This window comes from Leptodactylus fuscus, chromosome 3 (genome assembly GCF_031893055.1).
Source record: "Leptodactylus fuscus isolate aLepFus1 chromosome 3, aLepFus1.hap2, whole genome shotgun sequence".
Taxonomy (NCBI): Eukaryota; Metazoa; Chordata; class Amphibia; order Anura; family Leptodactylidae; genus Leptodactylus; species Leptodactylus fuscus.
This window is the reverse complement of record NC_134267.1, coordinates 109404337-109417198: the sequence shown is the minus strand read 5'-3', so window position 1 is coordinate 109417198 and position 12862 is coordinate 109404337. Positions and strand designations below refer to the sequence as shown.

The 12862-nt window shown below is 39.3% G+C and overlaps 1 protein-coding gene across 1 annotated transcript in view; it reads right to left on the bottom strand.

Moving 5' to 3' along the window:
• Positions 1-12862, bottom strand: part of PDSS2 (decaprenyl diphosphate synthase subunit 2) — a 132356-nt gene that overhangs the window by 17027 nt on the left and 102467 nt on the right. The window contains exons 5-6 of the mRNA XM_075268161.1: positions 11078-11152; positions 5871-6044 (exon numbers count right to left, since the gene is read on the bottom strand). Coding sequence (XP_075124262.1) covers positions 5871-6044; positions 11078-11152 — 249 coding nt within the window. The remainder of the gene's footprint in view (positions 1-5870; positions 6045-11077; positions 11153-12862) is intronic.

The following is a 12862-nucleotide window of genomic DNA, read 5'->3' as shown; positions in this document are numbered from 1 at the left end:
AGGTAGTTAGTCAACAGGAAAATTGTACTTAAAGTAAACACAGCACTGTATAGTGCTCTTTACATATATACATACATGCCTTTCTTATTGCCCATTGTAGCTTCTTGATGGAGAAAAACACTTTTATCCATATGACAACTATCTAAAACGTCTACTGTGTTACGTGAATGCCTCAGGAAGAGGACTCCTGATGTCACAGGTAGTGACATTGCAGGCCCTTCGCTGATTGGCCTCAGTAGTCATGTAACCACTGAGGCCAATCAGCGGCTTCAACGTTACTCCAGGATAGCAGAAGAACCGCGACTAGTGGGAGTCTGTGTTTGGCGAGTCTGTCCAACGCAAAATAGCAGCCAACTGAGCATGCGCAGGGTTTAAATCCCAAAGACAGACTCGGCGAGTGCTGATGCTGCGGAGAGGCGTCAGCACAAGGAGAGGCGGTGTTGAATGTTCGGGAACAGCGTGTGCCTTGAGTACAGGGGATGCCCCCGGTACTTTCTGAGCTCAGGGGGAACAATTGAATAAAGAACAAATAAGAAAATTCTCCAGAATGGCGGTGCGGAGCTGAAAAATAACGGTAAGAGAAAACAGCCTTTCTAAAGGCTATTCCGATGTGCTGTTATTGAAAATAGGGTTTACCAATGATAAAATCCCTTTAAGCAGGCCACAGGTTTCAAGCAATATAAGAAACAAAGGATCTCTCTGCTGCTGAAAAACATCAAATAATGCAAGGTCTTGGAAAAGGTATGAAAACATTAGATATTTCACAGAAACTAAAGCGTGATCATCGTACTGTGAAGAGATTTGTGGCTGATTCAGAGCACAGAGAAGTTTGTACAGATAAAAGCATAATGAAGAAGGTTTTTGGCAGACAAATTCTTCAAACTAAGAGAGCAAGTGCTAAAACACCATATAAAGCTAAGACCCCCAAATAGCGAGCCGCAGACTCTGTGGACTTTCTACCTCAATTATACCTATACGGAAAACGCCAGCAATTCCACAGGTATAATTGATTCACAAAAACTTGAGCGTTTTTGAAATTGCAGCATTTCTGCTGCGGATATTTTTCTGCAATGTGTGGAATTAGCCAGAATCCTATCCACTTTGTAGGGAATTTAAAGTGCAGTGTTTTTAGCTGCAGCTTTTCTGCATTTTCAGAACATGGGACCCCAGACTTACAAAGAAGTAAACAGGCATTTGAAGCTGCTGGTTCCTCTAGAGCAGTGATTCCCAAAGTGGTCCGGGTGAACCCCCAGGGAACTCAGCCGCGACGCAAATTTCCATCGCTAGATCTAATCTTCACATTTTGTGATGAGTTTTTGGAATATGGTAGAAATGTAGCAGCACTACAAGTAGGTCCACTGAAACTAGTAAATTTTGAAAGTGGTCTACGAGAAAAAAAAAGTTTGGAAACCTCTGCTCTAGAGTCCTACAAACTTCAAGGTCTAGGATTTTCCACAGGCTTGTAGTTGTGCATAAACCTACTATTTGGCCACCTCCTAAACAGTGCCGTGAAACCCTAGATGATCCAGATGGATATAGTGGTGGAAGCTTGGTGGATGGACACCTTGTCCCAACAAGGCTGCAACTTCAGTAAGCAGGTGGTAGAGTCATGTTTTGTGTTGGAATCATGGGGAGAGAGCTGGTAGGCCCCTTTAGGGTCCCTTAAGGTGTGGAAATTATCTCTGCAAAGTATATACAGGGAATATTAAATACAGTAAAATATTAAAAGTTGGCTATTTTTGCAAATATAATAATTTTGCTGAGTTTAAAAAATGTTCTCTAATCGTCTTAATTGTGACAATCTGATGTCTTGGTTAGTTGCCAATGGATATGACCATGAATGCAGGACCTTTTTTTTAATCTTAAATTCCCAGTCATGATTTCCTTACTGTGGCCAGGTTATGATGCAGGGACCCTACATAGATGAAAAAATAACCCAGCCACAGTAAGAAAATCATGGTTGTGTTTCAGAGTATAAAATGTTCCTACATTCATGGTCATATCCATTGGCAACCAATCAAGATAGAAGACTGTCACCACTAAGATGATTAGAGAACAATCATTAAAACATTAATTTATATATGCAAAATTCTTTACCTTTTAATTGTACATAATGTTAAATATAGTAATGCATGATGGAATACCCCTATCAATTTGAAAACAGGACCCACTGCATGTATTTAACTTTATGGAAACTTTTACATCTATTTTCATACATTAAGTATCTAACAATCATATAATACATGATAATATACATGCTAAAACAATCATAATCACCTCACTCTTCTGTATTACATATAGTATGTCTATAACTGCCATACATTATCTGGGTTTTGGATTCTTCTACATTCAGCTTGCAGTACTTTTCCCAGAAGTGAACAGTACTTTTGCAGTATAACAAGAGAAAGTCATTGCTGTTACCCAGAGGATCCTATGATGCTCCTGGGCACAAGTTGTACTTCAGGGAATACATCACTAGAGTGCAGCGAACATGGAAAACGCTATTAAATTATGAATGCAAAATCTGTTGTTTCCCATTACCACAAAAAGTATAACACATTTTACATTCAAGTTAAAGGACAGGTTTTCATAAAAGTAGCCATTTCGTGACCAGTAATATGCACAACTAGAACTAAAATGCCAAAAACTGCTTTAGAAATATAGGCTAGTGTTCAAACTACATATGGTGAGTGTTTTGTGTATATGTCGGGAAATCTCTACTGTATCAACCAAACATATTATTAGTTACTAATATGCCATCATAGTGCCATCCTGCTGGGCAGTACAGTCATCATCTCTCACTTGGAGAGTATAGGGGGATATCGTCCCTCCATAGGGAGAGACCACCATTTAGGTGTGTGGAGTATTATTAATCCATTAGGGGAGATAAGCCGTTGGGGAGTATAGTGATATTTCAGTTCAATACATGTGCAACTATAGAGAGGGTTCTACAACAATGGCGTCATAACTGCATGTTTATACAATAAAATATGGAAAAAGTTATCCAATACCAAACTGCTTGTGTGAAATAGAAAGTCTATGGCAGCACTTCTGATTTTTAACTATTTACTGAGCACACTAAATTCATTTGTAAGGCAGCTTTAGGTAAATAGTTAACAGAAATTAGTTGCACTACAAAGAGTCAAAGTGTAGCCCGTTTAGTGTTTGCCTGCATGGAGGCAAAATGTCCAAAGCCTGCACATTTTGCAAACAAATTGTTAATCGTGTTGGACAGACCGTGTCTCACATAAATTTCTGTTAGTGGAAAGCCTAAGGGCTTAGTATCTGAGTACCAGGATCCACCATCAGGACCTGGGAAAAACAGTTTTTACTGCGAGGCATCTGGTGGGGCATTTTTTATTTTTCATGTAGGTCTCCTGATAAACCTTGAGACCAATATCCTAGAGGAAAACACGCTGTGACCTAGCAATACGCCAGTCTATCTTGCTATATAGACCTAAGACCTGGCATCATGCCGGTCTATCTTGTTACATAAACCTAATAGATCCAGGTCTAGGTTTAAGTCTCAGCCGTTTATTGGGTTTCTTACTTACCAGTCTAACTCCTGTGTGAACAATACTGCTATATATTCCCATGTATTCTATCCACATGTGAGATACCCCTGCATGTATTGGAAGGGTTTCAAACACTTATTGTATCGGGGACAGAATATTGATGTCCTGTGTCAGATTTGCCTCTGTGTATATCCAACTTTCTAACTGTGATGGATATTTAATATGGAGTTGTCTTTATCTTATCTCTTTAATGTTTGGGATCATGTATTGCACATATACTACATACAAGACTTGCACTTTCTCTGGGTCTTAGGGGGCACATGTAGACGCTACCTGCCAATCTAGTTCCTTTCTTGTGACTCCATTTTTGATAGCTGGAACAGTCCCTCTGTGATAGTAGGATTAAAAAAACCCAAAAAGACAACAATGCCCCCTTCCCCCCTCCAAAAAAATACACTGTTTCTAGTACCATTTATAATTTCAGAATTCTCTATTATCTTATGGATAAAATCTGGCCTACATGTTTTTGTTGCAAAAAACAGTATTTTTCCATAAAATACTACGTATGAAACCATCATAACATTACAGAGTGCGCCTACTAAACAGTGCTCCAATGTAACAAATGGTAGGGCTGAATAGACAGCACTTCCTAGTTCTGTGGAATGACATTGTGTATCACAATCAGTTTTAGCTGATAAATGATGTGAAAAAGATCAAAATATGAAACATCAGTGCATCGGTAGGGAGAGAGGCAGAAGTATTCTACAGTATTGCTTACTTAAAGTTAATATTACTCCTAAATTATTATTAAAGTTAATATACTTTAACTTTTGTACAATAAAACCTTTTTTTCCATAAAATAATTTTAATCTGTTTGTGTCTAGTCATGTTCCAATATTTTTCTTTTTCCATGGATGTGGCTCCATGATGGCCTCATTTTGCACAATATTTTTTAGCTTTCATTGCTACTATGTAGGTGTGCATGTGACTTTTTAATCAGCTTTTATTACTTTCCGTTTCTGAGAGGTGATAAGAACAGAAATTTTTTTATTCTGACATCTGGATTTTAAGGTTTATGGTGTTTATCATTAGAATAAGTAACATTTTAATTTAATTTTATGGGTCATTATAAACATGACAATACCAAATATGTGTATGATTTGTTTCCCGTTAACAAGGGATTGACTGCAGCATCTAAGGGCTGAAATAGGTATTCCCATCTCAAGGATCCTATCTATACTACTAGCTTATGTAAATTCAAGAGTTTTCCTAAATACATTGCTTTAGCAATGCTGCTTTGTTTGCCTGTTATATTAGATTATTCCTTCTATTGTTTACACAGCATTTCCTTGGTCCCCATCCTATCCTTTGATAACAGATTGGAGGGATGTGTCACTGCTCTCTGGGGGGGCGGCATTCATTTGCTACTGGACAATGAGTTCAGCTAATTGCAATTTGCTGATAAGGTTCTATGTCTGTTTTCTCTCCATGTAAACACAAAGTTAACACAGAGTACATTCTCTCGTGTACCATGCTTAAGTTTGTTTTTCTCTCCACGTTGTGTAATGTATTATAAATTTACTGTGCATATTATTTGATCTGTATTATATTAGATTCTAATAACAATAATAAATAATCTTTCATGGTAAAGGCAAAGCGAATATCTATTGTGATTCTTCATAGCGCCCTGTTTATCACAGTCAAAGCCACTGACCAGCTTGTGGAAGAATACAGGAAGCTAGAAGAAACAGCAGGCAAATCTGCTAAAACAGGTAAATGGAAATCCCATTTAAATGTAAAGTATGGTCGCGGATTAATAATGTGATGGGGGGGGACGACTTATATTAAAGTACATAGTTCTTGCTCCCCTGAGGTCATCTGAAGCCACAGAGACAGGAGAATGAACCATTATTCTGCTCTACCTACACAATGTTGGCTGTCCTACACACTGAAAAGAAAGATGCAATATGCAACTTCCGCTTCAACGAGTAATAATTCTGGTTCTAAAGGGTTTACAGACAGATGCTTTTTTTAAACAAAGTCTATGGATGCTTTTATCTTGTATTAACTTAAGATAATTCTTGCTTGTTATTTTGAGCATGGGATATTGGATTTCAACCTTATCTGCTTGCTAATAATTGAGCTACCAGTAGGTGTTTGGAGAAGTTTTTTGCATATGGAGTTTTCAAGCACTGTAAATAAAGAATGGGAAAGGACACCCAATGTACCCATCACTGTGATACAGTATGTGTGTGTGTATATTAACCAAATGCCATACACAAATTTACCATTGAATGTGAAATAATATACCTCTAAATGTTAAAACTAATAATGATAACAAGACAATTACTGTACCTTATAGCTTAAAGACATATGTTTCCCATATTGGAAAGCCTTAGACTGGACCTCTGGATCATGCTTTGCTAGTTCCATTGCAGCTTGACAACTTTTAGCCAGCAGTGCACCATGAGAAAGGAAAATGTGCTCCAACCAGTTGGTTATTCCAATGTCATCGGTGTAGGCATTTTTCTGAAATAATCATAGTTATAAGAATATGGTTGTCAGGATGAATCCTATGTAAAATTATTAAGCAATACCAACTTCTATTTTCATACAAACCTCAAAAATTACATTTAAAAGCATAGAGCGCACCAGATAATGTTTAAAGTATAACAAAAATTAAAATATTTTTTTTCTGGCAGTATTTGTGTCATTAATGAATGTTGTAATGTACTTTATTAACTAAATAAAAGTATTGTCTCCTTTCTGTGAAATCCTGTATTTCTGACCCTTGCTTCTCTATTGCGAGTTGCAACCTGGTTATCACTGTGTATGGTATAGGGGCTTCTACAGTGTAAATTAGGGAAAATGAGGGTGGGTAAAGTTCACTCCATACAGTGATATTTTGGGCGTTATAAAAAGTAGGGACTTGCTTCTGATGTCCTGTGACATTTCCAGAGATGTTACTGTCAGGATTGGGATATAGCTGCACAGTCTAGCAGAGGCATCAACTGATTTATGAGGAGACATGCATGCATCGCTGGAACAGCACAATATGGCAACACTTAAAGAGGACCTTTCACCATTTTGCCCACAGGCAGTTCTATATAGTGCCGGAAAGCTGACAGTGCGCTGAGTTCAGCGCACTGTCGGCTTTCCCGATCTGGGCCCGGTGTGAAGAGCTTACGGTCCGGTACCGTAGCTCTTCTATGGTCAGAAGGGCGTTTCTGACAGTTAGCCAGAGACGTCCTTCTGCCCAGCAGCGCCTATCGCGCTGTGCTGTGAGAGCCGGGAGGAACGCCCCCTCCCTCTGCTCACAGTACTCATCCATAGACGAGCATTATCAGGGAGGGAGGGGGGCGTTCCTCCCTGCTCTCACAGCACAGCGTGATAGGCGCTGCTGGGCAGAAGGACATCTCTGGCTAACTGTCAGAAACGCCCTTCTGACCATAGAAGAGCTACGGTACCGGACCGTAAGCTCTTCACACCGGGCCCAGATCGGGAAAGCCGACAGTGTGCTGAACTCAGCGCACTGTCAGCTTTCCGGCAGTATACAGAACTGCCTGTGGGCAAAATGGTGAAAGGTCCTCTTTAATTTATATAGCTTTCTTTGTGCTTTTCTCAAAAGATTAACATAAGAAAAAATATGTTAATGTGTCAGGGACCCAAAACTTTTTTTGATCTTTTCAATAAGCTATCCTTTGAATAGGTCATTAATCCCCACTGATCGGCATTCCCAAAGAGGCAACCAGTGGGAATCAGAATATGGTATTCCCCCGATCAGCCATTTGAACAGTTTTAAGCTCTAGAATATGCACTGCAAGAACACAGTGCACAACATTGGGAAAAGGCCCAGAATTGTACTGCAGCACTGCTCCCATTCATTGGAGTACCCCTTCAAAGCACTACCAAGTACTGTACACAGGGTATTGGCCTGATATAGTACTGTAGGTCTTCTACCATTTATGCAAAATAGAAGCAGTGCTCTTGCACTATTTCAGGGAACATTTTAGTGCGTAGTATTGTCCTGTTCTGGGGTGCAGAATCCCATTTAAACACCTGACCAGCAGGGTCTGTAATACAGCAGAGTGAGTGTCATAACTGTCAGGTCTCTCTGTGTTTTACAGAGTGGAGACTCAGTCTTCTCTGATCGCAGGCATTTAGTACATCTGAGGTCCCCTCCATACCACACACCTCCCCTTACATTTAGAAGCTGACATGGCTACCATGCAGCAAGATCACAGGAGCTAAAAGGTGTCTATGGCAGCGGGGAGCCTTGTGAAGGATCCCAGGCGCAGTACTAAACTACCAGAGGATCCTTTGATGAACCCAGGCACGAACACAATAATGGCCCAGCAGAAGACACTCAAATAATATAATGGTCTATTTCATTGGGGTTATTGAAGGGTGGACCCCATTTTATCTGGTGTACCCAAGGAACCTCTGCCCAAGCCTGTCATAGGAAGAGAACGATTGAGGCTAAAATTTTTCAATGTTTTGGAATTTGATAGAAGTAAAAAAACATAAATAAAAATATAAAAATTTGGTATTGCTGTCATTATGCTGATTCATAGAATATACACAGTGAACACAGTAAAACAAACCACCAAATGTGCTATTTATACATGGAAGATAGTTATAGTAATGGTTTCCATGCTTAAATTGCGACCTCTTAGTATTATTAAATCTATATATTTATTTTCATTACTACAGACTCCTCTGTGGTAAAAAAAAAGAAAAGAAAAGAAAAAAAAAAAGGTATTTATTTTCTGAAAAAATATAGTGCGACCTCTGGTCCCAAGTGTTGGCACAAAGTGTAAGACAAGGAAATTTTCAAATACTCTTCCATTCCGATTTGTAAGGCATACATGTCATTGCCACTAAAGGGAGTTGAAGATATAGGTTTTACCAACATACAGTACAGACCAAAAGTTTGGACACACCTTCTCATTCAAAGAGTTTTCTGTATTTTCATGACTATGGAAATTGTAGATTCACACTGAAGGCATCAAAACTATGAATTAACACATGTGGAATTATATACTGAACAAAAAAAGTGTGAAACAACTGAAAACATGTCTTATGTTCTAGGTTCTTCAAAGTAGCCACCTTTTGCTTTGATTACTGCTTTGCACACTCTTGCCATTCTCTTGATGAGCTTCAAGAGGTAGTCACCTGAAATGGTCTTCCAACAGTCTTGAAGGAGATCCCAGAGATGCTTAGCACTTGTTGGCCCTTTTGCCTTCACTCTGCGGTCCAGCTCACCCCAAACCATCTCAATTAGGTTCAGGTCTGGTGACTGTGGAGGCCAGGTCATAGCACCCCATCACTCTCCTTCTTGGTCAAATGGCCCTTACACAGCCTGGAGGTGTGTTTGGGGTCATTGTCCTGTTGAAAAATAAATGATGGTCCAACTAAACGCAAACCGGATGGAATAGCATGCCGCTGCAAGATGCTTTGTTATCCATGCTGGTTCAGTATGCCTTCAATTTTGAATAAATCCCCAACAGTGTCACCAGCAAAGCACCCCCACACCATCACACCTCCTCCTCCATGCTTCACGGTGGGAACCAGGCATGTAGAGTCCATCTGTTCACCTTTTCTGCGTCACACAAAGACACAGTGGTTGGAACCAAAGATCTCAAATTTGGACTCATCAGACCAAAGCACACATTTCCACTAGTCTACTGTCTACTCCTTGTGTTCATTAGCCCAAACAAGTCTCTTCTATTTGTTGCCTGTCCTTAGTGGTTTTCTTTTTTTTTTTTTTTTTTTTTTTTTTTTTTTATGTAGATTGTGAGCCCCACATAGAGCCCACAATGTACATTTTCCCCTATCAATATGTCTTTGGAATATGGGATGGAAATCCACGCAAACACGGGGAGAACATACAAACTCCTTGCAGATGTTTTTTTGCCCTTGGTGGGATTTGAACACCAGGACTCCAGCGCTGCAAGGCTGCAGTGCTAACCACTGAGCCACTGTGTGGCCCCAATCCTTAGTGGTTTTCTAGCAGCTATTTTACCATGAAGGTCTGCTGCACAAAGTCTCCTCTTAACAGTTGTTGTAGAGATGTGTCTGCTGCTAGAACTCTGTGTGGCATTGACCTGGTCTCTAATCTGAGCTGCTGTTAACCTGCGATTTCTGAGGCTGGTGACTCGGATGAACTTATCCTCCGCAGCAGAGGTGACTCTTGGTCTTCCTTTCCTGGGGAGGTCCTCATGTGAGCCAGTTTCTTTGTAGCACTTGATGGTTTTTGCAACTGCACTTGGGGACGCTTTCAAAATTTTCCCAATTTTTCGGATTGACTGACCTTCATTTCTTAAAGTAATGATGGCCACTCGTTTTTCTTTACTTAGCTGACTTTTTTCTTGCCATAATACAAATTCTAACAGTCTATTCAGTAGGACTATCAGCTGTGTATCCACCTGACTTCTGCACAACACAACGGAAGGTCCCAACCCCATTTATAAGGTAAGAAATCCCACTTATTAAACCTGACAGGGCACACCTGTGAAGGGAAAACCATTTCCGGTGACTACCTCTTGAAGCTCATCAAGAGAATGCCAAGAGTGTGCAAAGCAGTAATCGAAGCAAAAGGTGGCTACTTTGAAGAACCTAGAATATAAGATATATTTTCAGTTATTTGACACTTTTTTGTTAAGTATTTTAATTCCACGTGTTCATTCATAGTTTTGATGCCTTCAGTGTGAATTTACAATTTCCATAGACATGAAAATACAGAAAACTCTTTGAATTAATAGGTGTGTGCAAACTTTTGGTCTGTGCTGTATATTTGAAATATGAATTAAAACATATTCTTCTGTGAGTCTTTTGTTCCATGATGCTTAAGACTTGCACATCCCATCTCTCCTTAGGTCAAATTTATACAGAAATGTATTCAAGTCATTGTTTGTAGGCTGGAAAAGAGTTGCGTTTCCAGTTATATTAATGCAAATTAAAAGAACAATACACGGTTACCAAGAGCCTACAGTATATTCCACGTTTAATAATAAGCAGACTTTATGTTAAGGGTCTCATTACTTTGTGCAAAAAATTCTTGTTGAACTGTTGCCCATTGTAGAAAATGCAACACATGATATGCCTAGAAAAGAATGAAATTTAAGCCCATCTCACTCTTACAAGGTATCATCTTTCCAGAAATCAAAACCAGAGACTAAATCAAATTCCTGCAGCAGACTCTAATCTTACTAACTTGAGCACGTGCCAAGAAGTGCAATGTTACATGGAGAGGAGGGATCACAAAATTGGAGACTGATTTGAAAAGAAACAATATCTTTTGTAGCAAGAAAGCGTCATATCAAAATTCACCATGCACAGACAGACTATTAATTCAGGAAGGGTAAGAAGGTAATATAATGACAGTTCGGAACTTCATGGAGGAGAGGATGAAATAGAAGCATATTAAACCCATAGGTAGAACTTGGCTTATTGTTTGTAAGCATTCATATGTCAATATAGTGAAAATACACAAAATCCTCACTTGATATTAAATCTAGTTAACCTAAAAACATATATTGCTTATACAATATGATACTTGCCTCTGGCAAATATGAATTTTCATAGTATATTCCTTGCACCAAGTCACCAATGGCACTAGAGACTAACTCCACAACCTGCAAAAAGATTGATATAGTTAGTCCAAGAGATAACAGATAAAAACATTACTAACAATTTACATTCAAGAAACCTAATGTCTGAGGGACCTACTGTACATTGGGAAAAATGTTGTTTAGTTTAAGTTTAGATAAAACTGTTCGATATAACTATAGCCTTCACTAACATCCAAGCCATGGATCATTTCATTTTCACATTACTCTATCACACCACTAAAAATCTAATAACTTCATTCCAAAGTAACTTCTAAAAGATATAGATATTCAAGCATTTGCATGGGTGTCGGCATATGCGTGCTACCCATTGAAATCAATGGGAGGCTTTTTTCCTATTGCTTCCAATGTAATATGCACTGTTGCTTTGAGGTTGGTATACCTACAAGTGGAACTATCACTGGGTCTGCAGTCAGAGCTCTGAGCCAACCAGAGTGCTCATTTTTCCAATCCTGAGCTGAGGCAGGGTATTTAAACTCTGAGCTTATTCAGAGTCTTATTTAACAGGGACAAATGCAAAGTTCTACATCTGGGTAACAGAAATGTAAAAAACATATATAGTATGGGAGGAATAGAACTAAGTGATAGCATAGGGGAAAAGGACTTGGGCATAATAGTAGATCACAAATTCAACATGAGCCAACAGTGCGGTGCTGCTGCAAAAAAGGCTAATAAAATTCTGGGATGTATTAAGACAAGCATTGAATCTAGATCAAGAGAGGTCATTATTCCGCTGTACTCTTCCCTGGTCAGACCACACCTGGAATACTGTGTACAGTTCTGGGCGCCTCAATTCAAGAAAGACATCGATATATTGGAGCAAGTCCAGAGAAGAGCAACCAAAATGGTGGAAGGTCTGCAAACCATGTCCTATGAGGAGCGGCTAAAAGAATTGGGATTGTTTAGTTTGCAGAAGAGAAGGCTGAGGGGAGATTTAATAGCAGTCTACAAATATCTGAAAGGTAGTCATAGTGCAGAGGGATCTACCCTATTCTCATTAGCACAAGGAAGTACAAGAAGCAATGGGATGAAACTAAAGGGAAAGAGATACAGATTAGACATTAGGAAAAACTTTCTGACAGTGAGGGTAGTGAGAGAGTGGAATAGGCTGCCACGGGAGGTGGTGGGCGCTCCATCAATGGAAATCTTCAAGCGGAATCTGGATAAACATATAGCTGGGATGATTTAGGAAAACCTGCACTCGCAGGGGGTTGGACCCGATGGCCCTTGAGGTCCCTTCCAACTCTACCAAAAAGAAAAGAAAAGAAAAGAAAAAAGGTGCCTGCTATTAATTGTATTTAGGTTTGTTGTTCTCTGAAGTTATTGAAGTTATCTGATAATTTCCTGGTTGACTTGTTTTCTTTTTTTTCTTACTGACTTTGCTATATCTGTGAACTCCTGAATTCAACATTGACTTAGACAAGGTTATTATTCTGCTATTGATTTAGATACTCCTTTGCTCTCCTGGTTCTGATCTAGTGTGTATGTTTCACTCTGGTGCTGGTTTATTGGTCTGGTCTTTGTGAGTGCACCTATTTTATGCCTAATCAGCATTTCCATTATTGGGGAATTGCTTATGCTGCAATTCGATTACACTTCCTCTGCGCTCAACGGTAGCTGTATTATTTAATCTGTATGCACTGAGCTTCCCTAGTGGTGGCTGCAGGCAGTAATTTTCTCCCTCAGGGCTGCATAGAGGATATTTGCCAATGAATT